Source organism: Alternaria dauci, chromosome 1 (assembly GCF_042100115.1).
Source record: "Alternaria dauci strain A2016 chromosome 1, whole genome shotgun sequence".
In the NCBI taxonomy this organism is placed as follows: Eukaryota; Fungi; Ascomycota; class Dothideomycetes; order Pleosporales; family Pleosporaceae; genus Alternaria; species Alternaria dauci.
Window position 1 is genome coordinate 106,086 of NC_091272.1, and position 23,009 is coordinate 129,094.

The 23,009-nt window shown below is 52.6% G+C and overlaps 10 protein-coding genes across 10 annotated transcripts; 7 read left to right on the forward strand and 3 right to left on the reverse strand.

Annotated features, from left to right (window-relative positions):
- Positions 1 to 78: 78 nt before the first annotated feature.
- Positions 79 to 1,878, forward strand: ACET3X_000015 (uncharacterized protein; the record flags this gene model as incomplete). Its single annotated transcript, XM_069446787.1, has 2 exons — positions 79 to 109; positions 167 to 1,878. The coding sequence occupies 2 exons, from the start codon at positions 79 to 81 to the stop codon at positions 1,876 to 1,878; spliced, it is 1,743 nt and encodes a 580-aa protein (XP_069310257.1).
- Positions 1,879 to 2,491: 613 nt separating this feature from the next.
- Positions 2,492 to 3,069, forward strand: ACET3X_000016 (uncharacterized protein; the record flags this gene model as incomplete). The annotated part of the gene is made up of 3 exons (XM_069446897.1): positions 2,492 to 2,767; positions 2,894 to 2,947; positions 2,998 to 3,069. The coding sequence occupies 3 exons, from the start codon at positions 2,492 to 2,494 to the stop codon at positions 3,067 to 3,069; spliced, it is 402 nt and encodes a 133-aa protein (XP_069310258.1).
- A 927-nt stretch (positions 3,070 to 3,996) lies between these two features.
- On the forward strand, positions 3,997 to 5,753 carry ACET3X_000017 (uncharacterized protein; the record flags this gene model as incomplete). Its single annotated transcript, XM_069447005.1, has 3 exons — positions 3,997 to 4,174; positions 4,232 to 5,335; positions 5,392 to 5,753. 3 exons carry the CDS (start codon positions 3,997 to 3,999, stop codon positions 5,751 to 5,753), a joined length of 1,644 nt encoding a protein of 547 aa, XP_069310259.1.
- Positions 5,754 to 6,050: 297 nt separating this feature from the next.
- Positions 6,051 to 7,926, reverse strand: ACET3X_000018 (uncharacterized protein; the record flags this gene model as incomplete). The annotated part of the gene is made up of 4 exons (XM_069447116.1): positions 6,051 to 6,254; positions 6,398 to 6,839; positions 6,891 to 7,460; positions 7,538 to 7,926. 4 exons carry the CDS (start codon positions 7,924 to 7,926, stop codon positions 6,051 to 6,053), a joined length of 1,605 nt encoding a protein of 534 aa, XP_069310260.1.
- Positions 7,927 to 9,499: 1,573 nt separating this feature from the next.
- Positions 9,500 to 11,457, forward strand: ACET3X_000019 (uncharacterized protein; the record flags this gene model as incomplete). Its single annotated transcript, XM_069447226.1, has 4 exons — positions 9,500 to 9,797; positions 9,878 to 10,367; positions 10,850 to 11,090; positions 11,320 to 11,457. 4 exons carry the CDS (start codon positions 9,500 to 9,502, stop codon positions 11,455 to 11,457), a joined length of 1,167 nt encoding a protein of 388 aa, XP_069310261.1.
- Positions 11,458 to 13,147: 1,690 nt separating this feature from the next.
- Positions 13,148 to 14,743, reverse strand: ACET3X_000020 (uncharacterized protein; the record flags this gene model as incomplete). Its single annotated transcript, XM_069447338.1, has 3 exons — positions 13,148 to 13,238; positions 13,289 to 14,293; positions 14,517 to 14,743. The coding sequence occupies 3 exons, from the start codon at positions 14,741 to 14,743 to the stop codon at positions 13,148 to 13,150; spliced, it is 1,323 nt and encodes a 440-aa protein (XP_069310262.1).
- A 452-nt stretch (positions 14,744 to 15,195) lies between these two features.
- ACET3X_000021 (uncharacterized protein) lies at positions 15,196 to 16,995 on the forward strand (the record flags this gene model as incomplete). Its single annotated transcript, XM_069447449.1, has 3 exons — positions 15,196 to 15,248; positions 15,335 to 15,636; positions 15,686 to 16,995. 3 exons carry the CDS (start codon positions 15,196 to 15,198, stop codon positions 16,993 to 16,995), a joined length of 1,665 nt encoding a protein of 554 aa, XP_069310263.1.
- Positions 16,996 to 17,388: 393 nt separating this feature from the next.
- On the forward strand, positions 17,389 to 18,826 carry ACET3X_000022 (uncharacterized protein; the record flags this gene model as incomplete). Its single annotated transcript, XM_069447491.1, has 5 exons — positions 17,389 to 17,454; positions 17,580 to 17,687; positions 17,727 to 17,899; positions 17,962 to 18,070; positions 18,125 to 18,826. The coding sequence occupies 5 exons, from the start codon at positions 17,389 to 17,391 to the stop codon at positions 18,824 to 18,826; spliced, it is 1,158 nt and encodes a 385-aa protein (XP_069310264.1).
- Positions 18,827 to 19,216: 390 nt separating this feature from the next.
- On the reverse strand, positions 19,217 to 19,728 carry ACET3X_000023 (uncharacterized protein; the record flags this gene model as incomplete). The annotated part of the gene is made up of 3 exons (XM_069447502.1): positions 19,217 to 19,288; positions 19,451 to 19,547; positions 19,661 to 19,728. The coding sequence occupies 3 exons, from the start codon at positions 19,726 to 19,728 to the stop codon at positions 19,217 to 19,219; spliced, it is 237 nt and encodes a 78-aa protein (XP_069310265.1).
- A 235-nt stretch (positions 19,729 to 19,963) lies between these two features.
- ACET3X_000024 (uncharacterized protein) lies at positions 19,964 to 22,397 on the forward strand (the record flags this gene model as incomplete). The annotated part of the gene is made up of 5 exons (XM_069447513.1): positions 19,964 to 20,000; positions 20,063 to 20,705; positions 20,757 to 21,684; positions 21,766 to 22,050; positions 22,116 to 22,397. 5 exons carry the CDS (start codon positions 19,964 to 19,966, stop codon positions 22,395 to 22,397), a joined length of 2,175 nt encoding a protein of 724 aa, XP_069310266.1.
- Between the last annotated feature and the right edge of the window lie 612 nt (positions 22,398 to 23,009).

Consider the following 23,009-nt stretch of genomic DNA (forward strand, 5'->3'; position numbering starts at 1 on the left):
CGATACTGAAGCAGCCGACTCAATATATTTACCTAGGCGCATCGATATCGGTATCTCCACTACATGTCTTCGACCAACATGTCTCGTCAAAAGATGGCTCCTGTCACAGGTAAGCCCACAGATCCTCGCTTCCAGATCTTTCCCTTCTTTTACTAATGTCGCGCAGTATACGTCCTCAAGAAAGACCGCATGGCGCTCTTGGACGACATTACCGATATCCTCAAGAAGGAGCGCCTTATATTGTCTTCTCGCTGCGTCGACAGGCTTGAAGACTGTTTGATGGCAAAGCTAGAGCCCACTCTGATACCACACGATCGCAACGACCCCGATCGCGCGATCAACATGGCGCAGAGCGCCCGCCTTCGGAAAATCAAGGCACAGGGCCCAATGCGTCTAGAGAAGCGGCCTACGGCTTCGAACCGCATAACCAAGTCAGATCGCAACACTCACAGCCTTCCACAATCCCTGTTTGGGCATTTCGGCCCTCCGCGGAACTTGCATGAGTCTTTTGTGGACCACAGAGGCAAGTACCCAGATAGCGCACCCGAGAGTGAAGACGGAGCTGAAGACGAAGACGAAGCCCTAGCAATCGTGGAGGCGGCAAAACACAGGGTAGAGTCGTGCGACAAGCCTTCAACCGTTTCACATAATCACTTCGATCAACAGTTCAGCGTCCACAAGTCGATGGTTTCAGGTATCAACATTGCATCCGAAGACAAGATTTCAGGAGCCGCGGGAGCAAGAGCGTCAAAGAAGAAGACCAACACCTACCTCACTGCTCGACCGCCCTCCAAGAGGACCGCTTTCGAACACCCCCCAGAAGACACAACGTCGTCATTTTATTTCCCCAACACCTGCCTAGCTTTCTCACAGATACTCCCCAACGTAGATCAGTCTGCATACAGCAAGCCAGCGGATATGAAGAAGCGCGCCGATGCCCTCGTCAAAAAGGAGCCCGTTGACTTCAACAAGAATGATTGTCCCACTTTTGGGAGCAGGGAGTCGGTCCATTCCCAGACTTCAAATGTCAATCCCGCCCCGAAGACTGTGAAAACGGAGGCCAAGCAGGTCGCTGCAGTTGGGCATCAGCCGGAAGGTACATTGGCTTCGGTGGAGACAGTGATGACGAACCCTGAGCGGACCGACGTCATTGCAGGAGACGAGAAGATGGACCGAATCCAGGCGAGCCACGGCGTTGACATCGGCATGGGTCTTGCCGGTGTCAAAAACGCCTCGCCTCACTCTCCCATTCTTACCATTACAATTACGGAGGATACCGCAGCCGTAGCCATTCCCGACACCCAGAACTCAACCCAATCCTCCAGCTCTTCCGTGTCTCAGTCTTCTTTTGAACACGCACAAGAGCAGCAAGATACACCTGACACTACTTTCTTGAGCCAATCTCAGGACGCCTTGACCAAGTCTCAGGTTCCAACGATGACGCAAGATATTGATCTGAAGGACCTTCTCCAACCGTCCAATCCATCAGTGGCAGGGCGCAAGAAGAAGGCACTGAAGGCCTCAAAGGAGGCCGATCCCGTAGAGATTAACCCTCGCCGCTCTGCGAGGTTGGCTGACAAGCCTAAACCTACGTCTACAACTACTGCTACGAAAGCGCCAAAGGCGCCAAAATCTACTGCGGAAGATGCTCTCGCGCAACCTCCAGTCCTCCAGTCTGGCCGAAAGCGCGGTCGCAAAGACGTTGGAGGCCAGAACGAGAGCGATGGTGAAGAAGAAGAAGAGTATAACGGTGGCCGTAGGAAGAAGGTTTTGTCGAAGCCAGTGGTTGAGAAGCAGCGTGAAACGTGGAGCAAGGAGACGAAGCGTGGCGGTCACGGGCGTGACCGGAGGACTGCGCTGGGACGTCATGGCCTCTAGACAATGTCTAATGGGTTATTCCATGGTGCAGGTGGGCTAGTGTGGCTCAAAGCAACTCCATAGCCGGCGGTTGGGATGGATGGTTGCCCAAAGGACTCTGAAGACAAGACAGCACCACACCAACACCCATTGGATATCCCAGGCGATACGGTCGTCTAACGACACGACAACGAAGCCGATATGACGCTTCAAAATTGTTATTCACCTGGACATCTGGTCGGATGCATCGTTAGTTGTTTATTCGGTTTTGCTTTTGTCATCTTGTGCTATACCCTTGCTTAGATTTGCGTCCGTTAGATTGCATGGCTTCGAGTAGGATGTTCTAAACGATAGAATTGTTGTCAAAGTCGCGCACCTTCTTCGCCGTGATTGTGTGTTGTCGCCAGGGTTGATCTCGGCTCTCCGCCCATTTCCTTCGAGTTCCGCATGCGCGTCGCGTTAGCGCACCAATACGCGGTCACCATCAACACTACATGCATACTTCATCCCTCTTTTACAGTCCCATGTAGCTAGGCAGGCAGAACAGCATCTTCCACCTGACTCGGCCATGCGTTTTTCTGTCTCTCTCCTCGCTGTCCTCCTGAGCCTTTTTCCAACCATCTGCACCACCACCATGGCCACGTCAAACCCAACCCCACAATCACAATCATCCGCATCAAACTCCACGGCGAACAACCCAGTAACGCGCATTGCGACTTTTCGCTTCCACCCTAATGTCACCGCTGAACAGAAAGGCGATCGCGCGTCTGCTTTCCTTGCACTTTACGCCGAGCATCCTGAACTGCTGGTCGAAGCACCAGTAGGAGGTAGACCGTTGAACACGCCGTTGAATCTGACGAATGTAAAGCGGGAGAGCGTCTGGGATTTGGGGTTTGTTGTGAAGTTCAAGGTATGAAGGAGCCTAGGTGTAGAGTGTAGAAGGTAGAGTGGATCGTGCGTGCGATCGTATGGCATGGTGGGGGATGCGAGCGAGATGCAAGGGTCAAGATGAAGCGCGAGCGCTAACGATGATTAGGACGAAGCATCAAGACAGAAGTTCGATCTCGATCCTGGACATGATAAACTGAAGGTACGTGGTTCAATCACGTGACAAATGGAGTTGAGCTGACATGCTAGAAGAACGAGACGGATCCATTGCTCGAGCAGGTCTTCGTGTATGACTTTGTGGCGCAGCCAAACCTGGGCTGGTAGTTGTGGAGAGTTGAAGAAGTCCTGCTAGAGAGATGAGAGATGGAGAGTGTGTATATTGAATGAATATTTTGAGCGGAAGGTTGGAATATGTTTGGGACGGTTTGGGTTCTGGATGATCTGCTCGGATTCGGAACGTTCCGGAGCGCTAGCGGTATTGGCGGCTTGGCCCCTGTCGCGCTGTTCATCTCCTGACGAGGCGCCTGACGAGGCGCCTGAATCGTTACTAATTCTCTTGCACTTCAACCCACGTACACCACCTGGACCTTTGTGAAACCATCCCATCCAGACCTGGCGACTTCGCTAACCCAGGAGGCTGTAGCGCGAACTATGCCGGTGAGCGCGACGGGCCTCAGCCCGCCTTATCTACGCTAAGAAAGCAATACTCTACCGTTCTCTCCGATGCAGACCTCAGCTTTAGCCATTCTTTTTCACAGCGTGCTTTTGCTGGCAGCGCACTCAGCCTCACGCAGCTAGATCGCATTGCACCAACCACGGGGGACTTACCGCATATGATGGTGCCAATCCAGGATAGTGGCCAGCCACAAGCGGGATGTGTTCGCCAGCCACAGTCTAGTGCTCAGCTACTTGGCTGAATTTACTTTTGGCCAGGACCGCCTTGAAGCAGTGCGTCGATAGTGTCCGCTGTCTCTGCACTAGGATGGGTCAGTTAGCCGTGTCATGCCGCCTAATTCAGTATCACACCCTCAGCTTTGTCGAGAATGTAGTCTAAAACGGGGGGCCGCAATCGCAGCGGCGGTCCTTCACACCACTTCTGGCTCGGCACTTCTCAGCTCTTCTGCCACTTGTGGGTGTGTGGATCGTATTCGACACTGCGATATATATACCTCTATCGGCTTAGAGCTGGACTTCAATTTCTCAGCTCTCTTATACCCTTTTTGCTACCAGTTTAATACCACGTTGCCCATCATGATGCCCCATTCCGTTGACGAAGCGCCTGAGGATTGCACGCATGTCCCAAGGAAGCTCATTCTTTGTTTCGATGGCACAGGGAACAAGTTCGAGGGGAACACCTCTGATACCAACATAGTCAAACTTTATGACAAGTTTGACAGGAAGGATCCCAACCAATACCACTACTACCAAAGTAAGCAACTTGCAAATCTCCAGCAGTGAGAAATTCGCTAAATGCTCCACTACACAGCCGGCATTGGCACATACAGCGTTGACGGAGGACCAATCAACAAGACTTTCTTTGGCAGCATCAAATCAAAGATCTCGAGAACTATTGACAGCGGTTTTGCCACAACATTTGACGCTCATGTCATCGCCGGCTATCGATTCATAATGCGATACTACAAAGAGGGCGACAAGATCTACATGTTCGGTTTCTCGAGAGGCGCTTTCACTGCTCGCTTTCTTGCACGCATGATATCCACGGTCGGCCTGCTTTCCGAGGGTAACGAGGAAATGGTCCCTTTCGCATACGATCTGTATCAGCAATACGAGCAGGGAAAGCTAGAGAGGCCCGCGCAGAAGACGCAAGATCCTTCTACGGCGACCGGAACAACGAAAGCAACAGCTACCAACGGGGAAGCTCAGCCTCTTCTCCCCCCAAACACGGAAGTGGATGAGCAGCAACTCAAGAAGTACAAGCTCGATGCTTTCACGGCAACATTCTGCCGTTTAGAAGGAGCTACCGATAAGCCCATCAAAGTGCACTTCCTCGGTCTCTTCGATTGTGTCAGTAGTGTCGCAGTACTAGACAGCCCCTTCGGCACAGCTCCCAAAGCTGTCGATGTTGTCGGAACTGCCCATCATATCCGCCACGCCGTCGCCGTTGACGAGCACCGTGTCAAGTTCAAAGCGGCTTTACTTCATCAAGACAAACAGCACCCTAACACATTGAAGGAAAGTGTCAAGGAAGTTTGGTTCCCGGGCAATCATGGCGACATTGGTGGCGGATGGCCCGCCCCTGATAACAACAAGGACAATCCCAAGGCGAATCCCAAGGCCAGCTGGTGGCGAAGAGTTTTCAGGTCCTTGACGGACAAGAAACCCGATAACAATCTTCGAGAACTGGATCCTTATCAGATGAGCGATGTGCCCCTGGCGTGGATGATCCGCGAACTGGAGATGCTAGAACCAGAAGGTTCAAAGTCGGCGATCAAATGGAGCAAGAGGAAGGACGGTTTCAAGTACCACTTCTTACAGAACTTGACCGAAGCGTACAGTAGCGCTATGCACGACACACTATCAGTTGGAGGTGGAGCTTCGCTGTTCAAAGTCATGCTATGGAACTTTATGGGTAAATGCACCTCTACACTCTTCGACGACAGCCTATCGCTAACACGATTGAACCAGAATGGTTGCCATTTAGCCGTTGGGAACTGCGATGGAACAAGCCGGCTTCTTCGTACAAGTGGGAATATACTCACAAGCCATTGAACAAGGCATCGGGGCGAGATATTCCCTACGGAGCGCTTCTGCACGATTCGCTTCTAAAGAGGCTACACGACGACCCGGACTATAAGCCGATCAACACTCGAGGTGATGATAAGATACACTGTTTGATACACAATAAAGAAGATGTGACGAAGAAGTTCGACCTCAAGGAAGAGGACGAAGGCGTGGTCAAGGACGCAACTCATAATGTCGATGAGAAACCTGGCGTTCACAACATCTGGACTTTCCGAGGGGAGGGCACTGTTCTCAATAGGCCATAGATAAGTGGGTGGAATACAGTGTTCCGATGTACGCATATATCATAAGCGAATCACCGTGCTAGCATGTTTGAATTACGAAACTTGTATACGAAAGTCACCGCACGATTGCATCAAAGCCAACGTCAAGTGATTCAATGCGACAAGTGATTCTTGCCTTCGTTAGCAGTAAGTAGCCGTTCGCGCGTCGCATAACTATTCCTGGTCTAACGTAGATCCTGAACTTTCTTATTAAGTGAAAATAACGGTTCAGTAGGGTAATCCATGCCTAATACCTGGCGGAATACACGCTCCTTCCTACTACAATACTTCTTCTTTCTCCTGTGTAGTCTTCGTATGCAAACTTGCTTTGTTGTGAAAGATTATGTCCTTGACTCCTCCAGGCAGTGGTGATGCCCGGAGGAATTGTCTCCAATCTGATATTGCGGTGTCTACATCTTTGGAAGGTTCTAGTACTACTTCAATAAACATGCTTTCCCGGATAGAGGTCTCGGCGATGAGAGCCTATACGGGGGTAGGTCAGCTCTACTATTCAATCCTATGCAACACAAAATAGCACTGTACTTTATGCTAACAGCACGAAGCATCATACTGATACTTTTGCACTGGCCCAACTCTAGGACGAAGGAATCATCACAGTAACGTACCCTGGACGAGGATGCATCTGCCATGGAGATGTCTGACGGTTCGCTGGTGAGTTTGTGTAGACGGATTGATTGTCTTTGGCTGTTTCCGGCCCAACCATGATCCGGTGTCGCATACAATCCTTGGTGAATCTGTCCATCTTCATTGCTGGTTTTGGCAATTGAAGCAGAGTGCATCATGTCATGCAGCTGTGATACTCTACAAGGTAAGCTGATTCTCTCCAGTCTCCTTGTCAACAGCTTGGTATAGTTGCGGGCTCCGCTGTAGCTCGGATGCTCGCGAACACATGCCGCGAGGATCTCGTTGATGGTTCTTGTCTTTCCGCGAGTCATGGCAGTTCCGGAGAAACAGCAGTCCAAGATGAGGAGGCAATCGGCTTTGGCTATTTCCAGATTGGTCTGAATAGCGGCCCAGTTCACCTGAGCGCCGTACGCGGATGTGCTGCTAGACGGTCGCTTAGTAAACGTGCAAATAATGGAAGCGAAACAGACTTACGCGGCCCAAATGCTGTTATCATCACCGCGATTCTTCACAGATCGAGTATCCGCCCCATGCCCGCCATATATGACGATCAGAAGCGATCCTTTCTTCCCATGCTGCTTGACGAGTTCGTGTATCTCGTTCTGAAGAAGGCTTTCAGCTTCCTCTTGGTCGTCGGGGATTTTGAAGATTTCTTTGACGCTGTAACCGAAGCGGGTCCTGAACACAGATCCTATGTCCACCAACTCTTGCTCGATCTCCGCCAGTTCTTTCCTATGCTTAATCTGCTTCAGTTCTGCCTTATGCTCGGACAGTTCAGGCTCTGGGTACGGAACGAGAGGTTCAGCCCACATCAATGGTAACACGGTGACCGCTTCGTAATCTTTCGTTTTCACGATATCCTTTATTTCGCAGTCAAGATTGAGTTGTTCGACAAGAGTGTCCAAAAAGCTTTGGCTTGTTGAAGTATCAGCACTCTTTGCTTGTTGGAGATTGGTGACCTTATCGGCAAGCTGTTGCGCTTTCTGCTCAAGCTCAACGTCTTGAAGTATACGGAAAGAGTGCTCAAGTGTGGTCTGTTGTTTCCTGAAAGGTGTCAAATAGCTCCAGACAAGTTGCTGTCGCAGATGTGTATCCGGTGAGGGTTGATTATAGTGACTTACAAGACCTGATCGAGAAGGACTACTTGTATACGATCACGCAACTTCTTCGCCTGACTTCGAAATTTCTCAAGTTCCGATTTCATCCGCAATCGACGGAAATGATGCTCGATCGACCCAGAACTCTCGTACTTCCTCTGAAACTTGACCCATTCGTCTGCAAGGCTCGTGCAGTCTAGCGCAAGTTGTGAAAGATGTTCGATAGCAGACTCAAAGGTTTCGCCTTTCTCAATCGCATCGCGCAATCTTGCAGCTAGTTCAACAACCTCATCGAAGAATCCGGAGATATGCGCGTCAACCTCTTTGATGTCTTTGTAAGCGGTAGCCTTGAGGAAGAAGTCTATGAATTGTACGATGTTGCTAACAAGAGAAACAGCAGAGAGCACTTCCATTATAAACGTGACTGGCGTTTGAAACTCTCTGTGGAAGCCTTGAAAAATGAGCCAGTATAAGTCTCCGAGTGTCTATTAGAGACCAGAGGCGACCACGAAATTAAGTAGAGGGAGAAGGAATGATGTCATTAGGCTGCTGATTAGATGCAGACAGGTTTATGCGGTAAGCATTCCTAGGTGTGTGTAAGTTGGATTGGTGGTGGCGGGGTAAACCGTGGATGCCTTACAGCCTCAGCACTTATTTGCGATTTCTTTTTGCTTCACAGTTAATGCTCCAAAAGTGTGTAAATCTCGGCGTGGTACTGTTGTTGCGCATGCCTCGTGCGACAGAAATTCATACGGAGGCAGTTTGTTAGTCTGCGCGACCCGTAGTACAGGTGGTATTTTCGCGAGAGGTTTGTGATTGGCCTGTAAAACCGCCGCAGCTTCCCGGTGCTGGTCCCGTCTCTATGGCTTCCCTGATCTGGTTTTGATTGCCGCGCCCATTTCGGAAACCTTTGCTCGGATGGCGAACTTTTAGGCTGCGTCTATTCTCTTCCTTGACTGTAGAGACAATTTCCCCGGCTCCACCCACTGCAATGGCTTTTGCTCATCAGACCCGGCATCGGTCTGGACGGTCGGTGGGTGTTGCCTCTTGTCCCGACCAACCTCAGTAATCCAACGTAAGCTCAGCTGGCGGCGAGCTGGAGCGATGTCAGCAGCCGATCTCTTGGCCTAATTCCACCTAGATCCAGACAGACTAGGCGGGAGCTACAGCCGTCCCAGCTCCGGATGCGGAAGTTGGCGGGGTAATCCACTCATGCCCAACGGCCTTGGCACTCATCCACGCTTCCTTTCTACCTAACAGAAGAATCTCGACATACAAAATACTCGTCAAGTTGGCATGCTTGAGCAATCCATGGATGGCGCGTGGGCTTCGAGCGCCACTTGGGCTGCAGCTAAGCAGCCTTTCAGCCACCCCGATGGTGGGACAGGTATGTGATTTCTACGAGGGTTGCGATGGGTTCCGGTCTGACAACGCAGAATAGCCTGCATGATCTCCGCGAGGACGAAAGAGTTGATATGAAACGTGGCTCCGTATGAAGGACCTCCAAAGCTCAAACCCAATGATTATCGCGACACAGTAGGCATCCCAGCAGACCGGAAAAGTGACTTTGCACTCTCGTGGAAGGACCGCCGTGCAGAAGGGCGTCCGTGCGCAAACTGAACCAAGTGGTCTAGAACACTCGTTGCACATATCCGTCAGTGGCTCATCATTGTCAGCCACTCACAGCTCCCGAAATCACAGCGCCTCATGTAGAAAAGTGGGGTCTTGGATGGGAACTCTCCGTCCTAAACCTAGCTAACGTCCGTACGAACGTCGTTCGCGCGTTCGGCATATCTTCATCTCCGAATACACTGACCGGATACACCGATGCAGAGGAGATAAATTGAAAGAGGTAAGCATACCTGGTCAAGGAAAGTTTTGGCTGCAGCCAATCGTCTTGAACCCCCTCCTTATCACAACCTAGCGCGGCGCATCCCACAGCTGTTATTGCGACAACACTTTCGACAGTTACAACCAGATCTCATAATGTGCACGATGCCGACACGGACGACCCCATCGAGCGCGGATGCTGATGCAAATCTAGGGGAATTGCTTTCGCTTTCCAGGCACTGGGCGCAACGCGAAATCCGCAGCACCAAGATACGCAGCTTGACTGATGAAGATCTAGCGCATGTCATCAGTCTCGGTACAAGGCGCGAGTTTGCAAGAGAAGGACTGGAGAAGATTCTGGTTGCGGTCTTGGACGTAATCGCGCAGGAAGGGGGTATCGCACATGAATCAACCATTGATCGTGCAGGCGATGTCAAAGTAAATCTCGAGAAATGTACGTAGGAGTCTGGCCCCATGACGCGTAATAACGCGCATCTCACACTCCAATGACAGGACACTAATATGTTCATACAGTAAGAGTCGAAGAAGCGGGATCATCGGCGGATTCGTCACCAACGGCATCAACGGTATCCGAGAACTGGATCAAACGAGATCCGGGAATTTGGGAGGCTTTTGACACAACAGTGAAGCGCACAAAGAATTACGAAGATTCATACGCCGATGTTGCTGCACTTCAAAAACTCGAATCGCCCTGGTCTGTAAGCTCGACACCACCTGGATGCATTCTCTTCGGCCCTAGCGTCCCAGAACATCTTCTTCTCCTCGATCCTACACCATTTATTTCAGAAAATCGACAGACTTGGAATGAGATCGGCATGGATCCAGCCCACACTGGGTTCTTTACAAAGGACAAGTTGGGGTTTTTTGTGCCAAAGGACATGCTGCCAACAAGCGACAGCAGCGACGGACCAGATCCGCTTCCCGTAATGCCATTCGAGCTCCTAGTCCAGACCCGACGGAAGATTGGCGCCGACTTCTTACAAGGGCGAAAGACTATCGAGCGGTACGGCGACATGATATTGTACCAAGCACGGAATTTTGGGGTGACTAGTCATTGTCTGGGCGACTTTACCATTAGGCGGAAACGTGGGCCGAGCACGCGCGTGCATTCTCGTGGAGACGTGTGGACCGCTTGCGACTTTTGTATCGAAACTCGGCGTCTGTGTCTCGTGATGCTTAGGATTAATCATCACGAGACGGAGAAGGTAATTCTTCCGCTGCCGCCTCAGCTTCGCGTTGAGAAGCACTTCACAGAGATGGGGTTCTGGGTGCGTAATGAGACTGAGACGATAGGGACAGACATTGGAGGTGAGACTTGATATTATTGCCTTCACTACCCCGCGCCTTCCGTTTGCTATCTCCTTGTGCACGTGCTTCAAATGGCGGCCTTGGAGCGCCGCGCCGAACAGGCATCAAAAACCATCTCCTCTGCTCTACTTCCTACACTCAATTTTTTATCGCACCTAAACTGCTCGCCATGTCAAGAATCGATTCCTACCTTACAGCCCTACTTACGCTATCTGGTGACGAGCAGCGCGTTGGCGCCCGCCGCGCCTTACTACAGAGCCTCGACAATAACGATCTGGCCGACCTTGTGAAGACCACCATGGAGTGCGAGTTCACACGAGGTGACCTAGAAGACATCGCTTCCTTCATCCTGGACGTCATTGCGAGAGACCAAGACTTAGCTGACACTCGCGCCACTGGTGGAGATCAAACAACTGAGGTAAGGGCCGAAGGAGATGCTCAAAGGAACAGTCCTACTGCTTCAAGTAAGTCTATCCTATCTAGTACTCCAACCTTCTGCTAATCAACCCGTCGTGCAACACGATCCCGAAGACACAGTGTCCCTCGCAAAACCAGTTTCTCGTTCAGCAAGCCAGCCAGGTCCATACGTCGCGCAGCCACAGCTTGACCCCGCCGTCCCTGTTTCAGCAGTCTCGCTACGCTGTCAGACTGCGCAGATCATCGCCGACAAGACCGTCCCACCCATGCAGTGCGTTCGCTGGAACCCGGTCTCCGACTACATCGACTTCCAGTTTGGCTCTCGTGAAGGTCTAGAGGATTCGTGTTTGGCAAACAGATTTGACTAGGACTATTTATCTACTGAATGTCACATCCAAGGGTGGGGCGAGTTCTTAAGGCAGCAGGAGAAGGGAATTGTTAGTGGGTGCTGCGTAAATGATACCGTCATTGGGCGGACTAAGCGTGCCAGTACACGTGCCAGCCTTACAGGGGCGTGCGATCGATGCATCAAGACTAAACGTCTATGTGCACGACTCGTGCGAATGGAAGATGGTGTGGTCAAGCTCGCCTTCTTTCCTTTGCCGTTGTCATTGTGGGTTAAAGATGGAAACCCGCTTAGTCAGTGGGTCCGTTCATGATACCGTGTTTGTGAAACCTCGGTGCTCTATCGGAGGCAGTGCAGCTGCATTGCTTTGGATGTACTTCATTCTGGAAAGCAATATGTACATAGTCGGAGGAACATATCACGAGGCACGTCTTTCGAAGGCTGGTTCTTTGTGCAATACATCATAACAGTAACGGTATCTTCCCACTAAACGTCTTGTTGGTGAAGTTTCACGCGATAACTCTATTCAAAATCCATTCTGTGTATCCTGAGTACGATTCAGGCATTACAAGTTGGTAAGACGCCTTATTCACATGTTCGCGCATGTGCTCAACCACAGCTCCGAGACGGTTACATATCATCAACAGGAACTTTGGCGAAACTGGTTGGAATCGCAGTCGTTTTCGTAGACGGCGAGAACATCTCTAACCTTCCATCTTCCGCTCTCGACTAAAACAGTCGAGCCACCTATCTACAGCGATTCATCGCCCGCTCGCTTCAATCACTGTACGACCTCATCGAAGACTCGCCTATCCACACCTTGAGCAGGACACTTTCTCTTACTCAATCTCCCCTATGTCCTTGCCACCTCGACAGCACATCATTTAGCACTATGATGACCCCACATAATCCAATCACAATCTCCCCAACAATGTTCATTCCCACCCCCAACCTCGACCTCACCGCCTTACTATCTCGACTCTTCTCCGCCCACTCGGTACCCTGGAACAAAGTCGATACTACCAAGGTAACAATGTCCACTCCCCATGCGACTTTTTATTTCCTTATCCTGCCACAAGTTTTATGCACAAAACGGTAGCAGGAACAATATTCTTGGGAATACATGCAACTACGCTGGCAATAGGCTGTGATGGAAGATCTAGGTCTAAAGAGTAGCAGGCCTAGCTATAATGCGAAAAGGAAGATTTTGTCAGTGGAGAGTATCCAGCCAGATCCCAGAAACATCACATCCTCTAGCACGCATCGCACTTTTCTCTCCACGGCTCCTCAGGAGCACTCTTGAGCTTATACCGCGTCAAAAACAACTCATGAGGCAACATCATATGCTCCAACCTCGCCTAATCCTCCTCAAAACAAGACAATCCACAACTACAACAACCCCCTCCCCATCCCCTAACACCGCGAACCCACCCCCACCTCCACCCCCTCTCCCCTGCCCAACCCCCCTCATCTCAGCCTTCCTCCTCTTCCTCTCCAGCTCCCTCGCCTGCTTCTTCTTCTTCTTACTACTCCCACTCCCCTCCTCCCTCTTCACCTCCACCCCATTCGCCGCATAAATCTCCTCCACCAACCCCCTCACCCTCTCGTGCCCCTCTCCCTCCACCTTCGCCTCCCCCGGCACCCCAAAAACCCGCGTTATCGCCGGAAAGCCCTGCATAAGGCGGGCTAAACTAGACAGTATATTGTATAGTTTACTCTTTTCCGTCGAGTATGTAGGAATACAGGGGTGCAGAGAGAGCCATACGTGTATCATCTGGTGCAACATGCGGAGCGAATAGATGGCTGCGTGGAGGCGAGCGGTGAGATGTACAAACGCCCAGCTATTATCGTACTCGCGGAAGAGAACGCGCTGGACGAGCGGGATAGGTGGTGGCTGGTTGAGTTCTGCGAGGACGAAGCTGAGGCCGAATAACGGCCATAAAAGGTCTGGGTTGATGATCTCTGTCTTCGTGGCCGCCCATGCTTTCAAGGAACGCATTTGTTGCTCTAGATCGGCGGCTGGAGAGACGAGGGCCGTGGAGGCATATGTGGAAATCTGCTGGAAACTGATACTCTGCGCTTTGCGCCGGTACTCGTGGACGATTGTATTTGGTGTTTGGACGAGCAAAGAGTAGGCGAGGGTACGGATATCGTGGCCTACATTCCATGCGGACGCTTGGTTGGGGTCCTCGACTAGTAGTGGCATGTACACGGATGGGCCGTCGAGGCCGTCGAGCGCTTGGTGGACGTACTCGGATATCCGGACATCCAACATGGGTAGCTTTGGCGTCGCACTGGGACTGGAAGTCTTTGCAACATAGCGCCTGGCGAACGCGATATAAGGCGCCGAGGCCTGATCTACTCCCTGGGCTGTGTGAGCGAGCAGCTTCGAACTATCTTGCGGGCCGTCAAGGAGAGCATAGGCAAACGTCACCAGGCTCTTGAGCTGCAACTGCCTGCTAATCTCGTCCGGCGAGTATGCTTTGATACCAGTGACCACATCCGCATCGTGGAGGAACACGACGAGCGTGTCTAAGCTGTAGTCAAACAGGACAAGATCCGTGTCGCTCGTAAATATAATGCACCTTGCATTCTCCTTTGCATGCAACGCACACCAGTCATCTGCTTCTCCAGGCACAGTTTTTGTCTTGGACGAAAACGGTGAATCCAGCAGCGCTTCCTGGAGTGCAGGTGCGAGAAAGGCATATGATATGGAGCCTAGGTACGTCGGAACAGGACACGAGACGGTCGCATAGTTGTTGCGGAACTGCTGCACCCGTCTGTTGTTGGCCTCCGTCCTGGACAAGCGCTCCGCGCGCTTTGATATAGGGAGGGCTCCATCGAAGTAGATGGCCGACCTGAGAAGGTGCGATCAGCAGTGGACGGCAGGAACATGACTCAGCACCCGCATATTGTGCATTCGCCGGTCAAGCACAAAGCAATATCTCACACATGGACAATGCGATATGGGAAAAGGTTTGAGACCCCTGCTACTAGTAGCGGTGAAGTGAAGAACATATGTGCGCACCTTATTGGCTTGCCGTCGTGGTTCCGTGCGAAAAGCAACAGTGGTCTACTCACACCTTGATGTTGCTCTTCTCCAGCTCGGCCAGCCAGGCAATTGCTGCAGCAACAATGTCGGCATACGACGGTATTCTCGACGCGCTAGCAGCCGAAGCGAGAGCCAGTTTGTGAGCGTAGTAGGCGAGCGCAGGGCCGTCTACCACGGCCGAGTAGCCGTCGAGCTGCGCGGAAGAAAAGCGCGTGGCGTAGGGCTCGAGGCGCCTAGCGAGGCCCTGGATACCCATTCTTCGTCTAGAGACGGTTGAGGTGGCGGGTCTCGGGGAAGAAGACGGGCAGACAAATGTTGAGAAGATGGAGTATGTAGTCGTCGCAGCAGAAGAGAAATGTACAGTAGTATGCACACACAGCCAGGATACCCCCGCCACGGGTCTGGGGCGAAGCGAGGCGGGGAGTGGTCAGTCTCAGGTGTTGTGCAGCGTCTCGGCCTGGAATGCAGGACTAGCGACTGTTGGGACGGTGGACGAGGGAAAAAACCTGAGAGGAGGGCCAGCGTGGCGTTGTGCTTGCCCGTTGATGAGCTAGCGCGGGCGTCATCCCGCGTAGTGGGGGGGGGGGGGGGGGGGGAAGCTGGGCGGGCCCCTCCAGCAGCTCAAAAGTTGCCCCTGCTGCCACCTCTCTGCACTCTGCAATTGCTTCAATCTCCCTCTACAGCAGACCAAGTACACACACCATCAACATGAGCGTCCGCACCGTCGAATTGAAGCCTTTCCAGGACCAGAAGCCCGGAACGTAAGTACAATGCGTGCATATGAGCTCCGGAGGGGTGATGGAGCTATGGCGTCAAGGCATGGTAGCTGACTTGGATTGCCATACAGTTCTGGTCTCCGCAAGAAGGTCAAGGTCTTCCAGCAGGAGCACTACTCCGAGTCGTTTGTTGCCAGCATCCTCCAGTCCATCCCCGAGGGCGTCGAGGGCGCGTTCCTCGTCGTCGGCGGTGATGGCCGCTACTGGAACCCAGAGGTGACGCAGACCATCGCCAAGATGAGCGCTGCCTATGGCGTCAAGAAGCTCTTGATCGGCCAGAATGGAATCATGAGCACACCGGCCGCCAGCCACCTTATCCGGATACGGAAGGCGACTGGTGGCATCCTCCTCACGGCCAGCCACAACCCTGGTGGTAAGTGGCCCATGACACGCACATTCATGCCCCCACCTAACATGCCCAGGCCCCGACGAGGACTTTGGCATGAAGTACAACCTGTCCAACGGCGCCCCCGCTCCTGAGAGCGTCACCAACAAGATCTACGAAACCTCAAAGACACTTTCCTCGTACAAGATCGCCGACATCCCCGACATCGACCTGAGCACAATTGGCACACAGACATATGGAAGCCTCGAGGTGGAGATTGTCCACTCGACCGAGGACTACCTCAAGATGCTCAAGGACATCTTCGACTTTGACCTCATCAAGTCGTTCCTCAAGCAACATTCCGACTTCAAGGTCCTCTTCGACGGCCTGAGCGGTGTCACGGGCTCGTACGGCGTCGACATCTTCGAGAAGGAGCTCGGCATCCCCAACAGCACACAAAACTGCGTCCCCAAGCCAGACTTTGGCGGCCACCACCCAGACCCCAACCTCGTCTACGCCAAGTCGCTGGTCGACGCCGTCGACAAGAACGGAATCCACTTTGGCGCTGCCAGCGATGGCGACGGTGACCGAAACATGATCTACGGCGCAAACTCGTTTGTCTCGCCCGGTGACAGCTTGGCCATCATCGCACACCACGCCGAGCTCATCCCATACTTTAAGAAGCAGGGCATCTACGGCCTTGCCCGCAGCATGCCGACTTCTGGCGCGATTGACCTGGTGGCCAAGAAGAAGGGCGTCGAGTGCTACGAGGTGCCCACCGGCTGGAAGTTCTTCTGCGGTCTCTTCGACTCGGACAAGATGAACATTTGCGGCGAGGAGAGTTTCGGCACAGGCAGCAATCACATCCGCGAGAAGGACGGTCTGTGGGCTGTCGTTGCCTGGCTGAACATCCTGGCCGGTGTTGGACAGCAGACGGGCACCACGCCCAGCATTGCCTCGATCCAGAAGGACTTTTGGAAGACCTATGGCCGCACATTCTTCACCCGCTACGACTACGAGGGCTGCGAAACCGAGGGCGCAAACAAGGTCACGAGCCACATGAAGGAGCTCATTACCACCAAGAAGGACGAGTTCATCGGCTCGACCGTCGCAGGCCGCAAGGTTGTCGAGGCAGACGACTTCTCCTACACTGACCTGGACGGCAGCGTCAGCAAGAACCAGGGCATCTTTGTCAAGTTTGACGACGGAAGCCGCATCGTGGTTCGTCTGTCTGGCACAGGCAGCAGCGGCGCCACGATCCGTCTCTACATTGAGAAGCACACGAGCGACGAGTCGACATACGACATGGACGCGCAGGACTACCTCAAGGACAACGTCAAGCTGGCGACTGACCTCCTGAAGCTCCAGGAGTACATTGGCCGCACCGAGCCCGATGTCAAGACGTAAGCGCGTGGCTGCAGGTTGGAACGCGACGATGTAATTAGCATGATTAGACGACTTGTACACGAGCATACGACGAGTATCAGTAGCAAAAACAAAGTTACTTTGCACGAAACAATGGTAGTAATGATGACACTAATGTGGCAATATGTCATGACCCTTTGAAAGTGTGTTGCGCGTGTGTGGCTTAGCGGCACTAGCTCGGCGACGTCATTTCCCAATCTAAACATGCCTCCGAGCTCCACCCCATAACAATACCGATCCCCACTCGAGTTTACCTGGACCTCAACAGCCCCCGCCTTTCACACCCTACACACGCGCATTGATTGCTGTGAGAGGCTTCTTTATCTTTTTTTCTCGAAACACTACTACCTACAGCTTCACGTGCACGTCGCCATCATGGCTGAGAAAGAAGGTTCCGCCGTGCCACCCCAGGCAAAGGGCTCGTGGTCGAGCTTCCTCAAGGTACGTAGCTGTACGACATGCTCAGGGAGGGTACTCTATCACTCGCGCAGTACCCACGCGCCTCCTCGTGCCTCTCCAGCCCACCCCTATCTCCAGCATAGCTCTCAACTAACACGCACCCCCAGTCCATCGCCTCCTTCAACGGCGACCTCTCCACCATGACCGCCCCCGCTTTCATCCTATCCACCAAGTCCCTGACAGAATTCTCGTCCTACTGGACCGAGCACCCGTCCGTTTTCGTTGCGCCGGCTGCAGAGCAAGATGCTGCGAAGCGGGCGATGCTGGTTCTGAAATGGTTTCTGAGTACGCTCAAGCAACAGTATGCGAGTCGGTCTGAGAAGCTGGGCAGCGAGAAGAAGCCGTTGAATCCGTTTTTGGGAGAGCTTTTCTTGGGGAGGTGGGAGGATGGGGTGGGGAAGACGGAGCTTGTGAGTGAGCAGGTCAGGTATGTATAAATGGAATGGGGATCGAGGGTGTGGAGAACGGGAGCTAATGCAATATGTGTAGCCATCATCCACCTGTTACGGCCTATTCTATTTGGAACGACCAGCATGGCGTGCGCCTGGAAGGATACAATGCGCAAAAGGCATCGTTCAAGACGACCATCAACGTCAAGGTAAGACATATCCAGACTCCATCCGCTGTACACTATTAACACACCGCGTCCCAGCAAATCGGCCACGCAATGCTCCACCTTGACGCCTTCAACGAAACCTACCTCATTACCCTCCCCGCCCTGCACATCGAAGGCCTCATCACCGGCTCGCCCTACGTCGAGCTCAACAGCAGCACCTACATCCAGTCCTCCAGCGGCTACACCGCGCGCATCGACTACAGCGGCAAAGGCTGGGTGTCCGGCAAAAAGAACAGTTTCACAGCCGTCCTGTACCCCGAAGGCAAGGAGAAAGACGTCATCTACAAAGCGGACGGCCAGTGGACCGACGCCTTCCAGATCCGAGACGCAAAGACCAAAGCCGTCGTCGACACATTTGATCACAAAACCATGAAGACGACTCCGCTAACCGTCGCGGATATTGAGAACCAGGATGATTTTGAAACGAGGCGCGCGTGGAAGAAAGTTAGCGATGCGATTAACAGCGGTAACATGGATCTTACGTCGTCGGAGAAGACGATTATAGAGACGAGGCAGCGCGAGATGAGGGCGCAGGAGAAGGAGGAGGGCAGGGAGTGGGAACGCAAGTTTTTCTCGAGAAAGGAGGATCCGGTGCTGGAGCAGCTGGCGAAGAAGGTGGGTGAGGGAGTTAATGAGGGACAGACGAATGGCGTGTGGCGGTTTGATAGGGAGAAGGCGGATAAGGCGACGACGCCGTTTCATCCGCAGGTTGTGCCGCCGATTTATGAGAGGAAGTAGGAATAGTGGGTGGTGTGATGGGGAGGGGGTGTGACGGGGATGGGATATGATGGATGGGGTAATGGGACTTGAGCAGGGGATACACGGCTTGTGAGAGATCAGAGGCGTGAGGACTTGATGGACTGATAGAACGTGGGAATGGCATGGCATGGTATGCAAACGGGTCATGGAATAATGGGCATCACAATGGGTTTCTAGTACGAGTCTACTGCCATCCTTGGACTCAGTCTCTCTTGGATCGATCCTAGTCATACATACATACATACATACACACTCTCTCCTTTCTCGTTGCTAATAGAAAACAAACATATAACCTTGAATCTTTTACAATTGCATCGTGCCTGCGCAATTTAATCTAGATTGCTTTCTTTCTTATATCCTACTAGTAATTCACGACGCGTTTTTGGAAGCAGTCCGCTTATCGTTGCCGTGGCGTTGCCAGCATTGGCGGAAGATTTCCATCTAAAATAGGTAACATTGGTTAGAGAATGTGGAATGAATGGTTGCTGAAGACTTTAGATGGCTTTCTTTTCTCGGGCTCTTTTTCTTTTTGTGACCGGAGCCCGGTGGCCTATCTAGAAGCCAGAAGCAATGATGATGGTAAAGATGATAAAACTCACTCACCTCTTGCTTGCACGCTCGCCAGTCTTTTTTGTCGTAGTAGCAATCTGTCAATTTTGCGTTTTCGTCTGCGCACCCGGTGCTGAAGATTCGCTTGTCCCTGAATTTTTGTTGTCGCGCATTAGCTCTGCAGTTGTTCTTCGCTTCCACCCCCGGATCTCCGCATCTTTTCGCGTGATTGAACAAGGTTGGGGAGGTAGAGACGGAACGCACCAGTCGTCGGGTTCGTCGTCGATTAGTAGTTGCGCGGCTGCGGCGCGGGCTTTGTCTTCGTTGGACATTGGTGAGTAGAGAGACGGATATTGTGTCTGTGTAAGTGTGCGAAAAAGTAAAAAGGAGTTGGGAACTTGCTCAGTCAGGGTCTTTTGAAAGAGAGAGAGTTTAGGTACTTGAAGCACGATCGGCACAACCTCGGTCCGCATCGCTTCAACCAGTTCCCATCAACACCATCATCACCAGCATCTTCCTCACCAGATCGCTGCCATATCTCCCAGCAAAAAAAAAATCACACACACAATGGCAACGAAGAAAATGAACGTCCTGGTCTACTCCGGTACGCGCCTAACCGCGCACCTCTTACACCACCCTTATTAATCTTTCCCCACCCCGCAACAGGAAACGGAAGTACAACCGAATCCGTCCGCCACTGCACCTACACCCTACGCCGCCTCCTCTCACCCGCCTACGCCGTGATCCCCGTCAGCAGCGACACGCTGCTCAAAGAGCCCTGGCCTAGTACCTGTGCTCTCCTCGTTTTCCCGGGCGGCGCAGATCTCGGCTACTGCCGCTCGCTGAATGGCGCAGGGAACCGGCGGATCAGTAGATATGTGAATGCTGGGGGTGCGTATCTGGGGTTCTGTGCGGGTGGGTATTATGGGAGTGCGAGGTGTGAGTTTGAGCTTGATGATCCGCAGATGAAGGTAGAAGGGGAGAGGGAGTTGGGGTTCTTTCCGGGGGTGTGTAGGGGGTTGGCGTTTGAAGGGTTTAGGTATGCGAGTGAGGCTGGGGCGAGGGCAGCTGAGATTAGGATTGAGAAGGAGGCGTTTGGGGGTGTGGGCGAGGGTGTGGCGGAGAGGTTCAAGAGTTATTATAATGGGGGTGGGGTGTTTGTTGATGCGGAGAAGATGGAGAGTAGGGGGGTACAGGTACTGGCGAGTTATGTGGAGGATTTGCATGTCGAGTCTGGACAGGGGAAGGCCGCGGTTGTGTATCGCAAGGTGGGTGAGGGGCATGCGGTGGTTACTGGACCGCATCCAGAGTAGGTTCAGATGCGATTTTTGTGATACCCTCGCTCGCTAACATGGTGTAGATTTGCGCCCCAGAATCTTAGCAAGATTCCTAGCCTACCGTCTTATGCCACGGTTATTGCTGATATCGCGGCCACGGACGCGACGCGACTTGCTTTCATGCGCTTGATCCTCGGAAAACTTGGTTTGCAGGTCAACGAGCAGGAACAAGCGGTACCGTCCCTCTCCCGCCTGCACCTCACCGCTCATAACCTGGCAGACGTCTCTGACCTCGTTGCTACGTGGAGTGGAATCATCACTGTAATGGACGGAGATGAGTATATTAAGGGCGAGAACGACGTGTTCCGGATCGAGAAGGAGGGTACGGCGTGGAGTGTAAAGGAGCTAAAGAGGGCCGTCAGTGCCATGTCAGAGAAACTACCTACCCTTGCTTCGGTGACGAAGAATAGCGACAAGGGCGGTGAAGAGCAAGCCCGAGAGAAGGAAGATGGCAGCAAGCAGAAAAAGTACAAGACCCCGGAAGAAGAGATTCACGAGTGCATCGAGTACACGGCCACGACCTCGCCCGACGAAATCGTCGACTACACCAAGATCATCAAGACCATTGTCCCCCACGAAAAGGCTCTCCCATCACCCCAAGAAACCCCATTCCATCACGACGCCTTCTACGCAAACCTGCACCACTACCACACCAAGCTCCGCAACCCAGACGCTTCCTTTGGCAAACACCTCATCTACGGCGAAGTCGTAACCTCGACCAACACGCTGCTCGAAAAGAATCCGTCGCTGCTGCGCAACTTGCCCAACGGCTTTACGATAACGGCGACGACGCAGATTGCGGGCCGCGGGCGGGGGAACAATGTGTGGATTGCGCCGCCGGGGGCGCTCATGTTTAGTACGGTATTGCATCATTCTTTTGCGTTGAGTCAGAGTGCGCCGGTGGTGTTTGTGCAGTATCTGGCTGCGTTGGCTATTGTGCAGGGGATTAAGGTGAGACGTTCCATTTGACTCTTTCGCGACGGAAGGAAAAACAGTAACAGGGATAAATTTGCTAACGTTGTACTCCAATAGAACTACGCACCCGGGTACGAAAAGATCCCTGTCAAACTCAAGTGGCCAAACGACATCTACGCACAACTCCCTGGCTCTAGCGCGAACCCTGTTGTCAAAATCGGTGGTATCCTGGTCAACAGCAGTTACTCCGGATCCACGTACGACGTCGTATCAGGCATCGGGCTAAACCTGAGCAACGCATTGCCAACAACGAGTCTAAACCAGCTCACCAAGGCGACCAACCCGCCGCTCAAGGACTTTACGCCAGAGAAGCTGCTAGCAAGTATCCTGGCGCACTTCGAGGTAAGCCATTACATCTACAAAAATGGCGTCGGATATACGGCATACTAACCGTACCCCCCAACCAGACTCTCTACTCGACCTTCTGCCAGGAAGGATTCAATCGCGACATGGAATCGTACTACTACGAGAACTGGCTGCATACCGATCAGCTCGTGACGCTGGAAGATCAGCAAGGGGTGCAGAGCGGGTGTAGGGCGAAGATCAAGGGGATCACGCGGGATTGGGGGTTGCTGCTTGCGGAAGAGGTGCGCGAGGTTGATGGGCGGGGGACGGGCAAGATTATTCAGATTCAGAGTGATGGGAACAGTTTTGATTTCTTTAGGGGGCTGGTGAGGCGGAAGGTGTAGTAGTGGGGTGAGGTACGTTGAATGAGATACTACCTTTACGTTAAAGCACTAATTGAGAAGAAGTTCACGAATGTGGTTTCATTGCTCCCATAGATTTCATGAAATGACTAGCCATGTGGATGTTTGTGAATCTCATGCCCAAAAGGTTCACCTCGCCATCTCTCCCCCTCATAGCCCTTCACTGCAAATCGGTTTCAATACGTCATCGACGCTAGTCCCCGTCGTCAGCCCATTCCATCTGCTATCTTCAAGCGACAAACGCGTGATTTGTATTTGCTGGAGGCACAGGCGGAAAGTGTTTCCGACAAAACCCGCTGTCGCAAACGACTGGTACAGCGACATCATGGCATGTTTCGATCCACCCCCATTTCCCGTTCTTGCATTGCTGGACCGTGCTGTCGTGAGCTGGTGAGCATCGCCTCTCGCTGCCTTTGCATTCTTTTCCAGAGTCGAGGGCGAGGATAGGATGGGGGAGGGTGAGGAGGGTTAGAGCGGTAGGGATGATGGTGGTGAGAAAGCGCATTGTGGTGGTGTTGTTCGTGCTGTTCGGTTGAGTAGTCGAGAAGTATTTTGTTGGTGGAGATGCTGGTGTGGTGATGGAGTTGTGGTCGT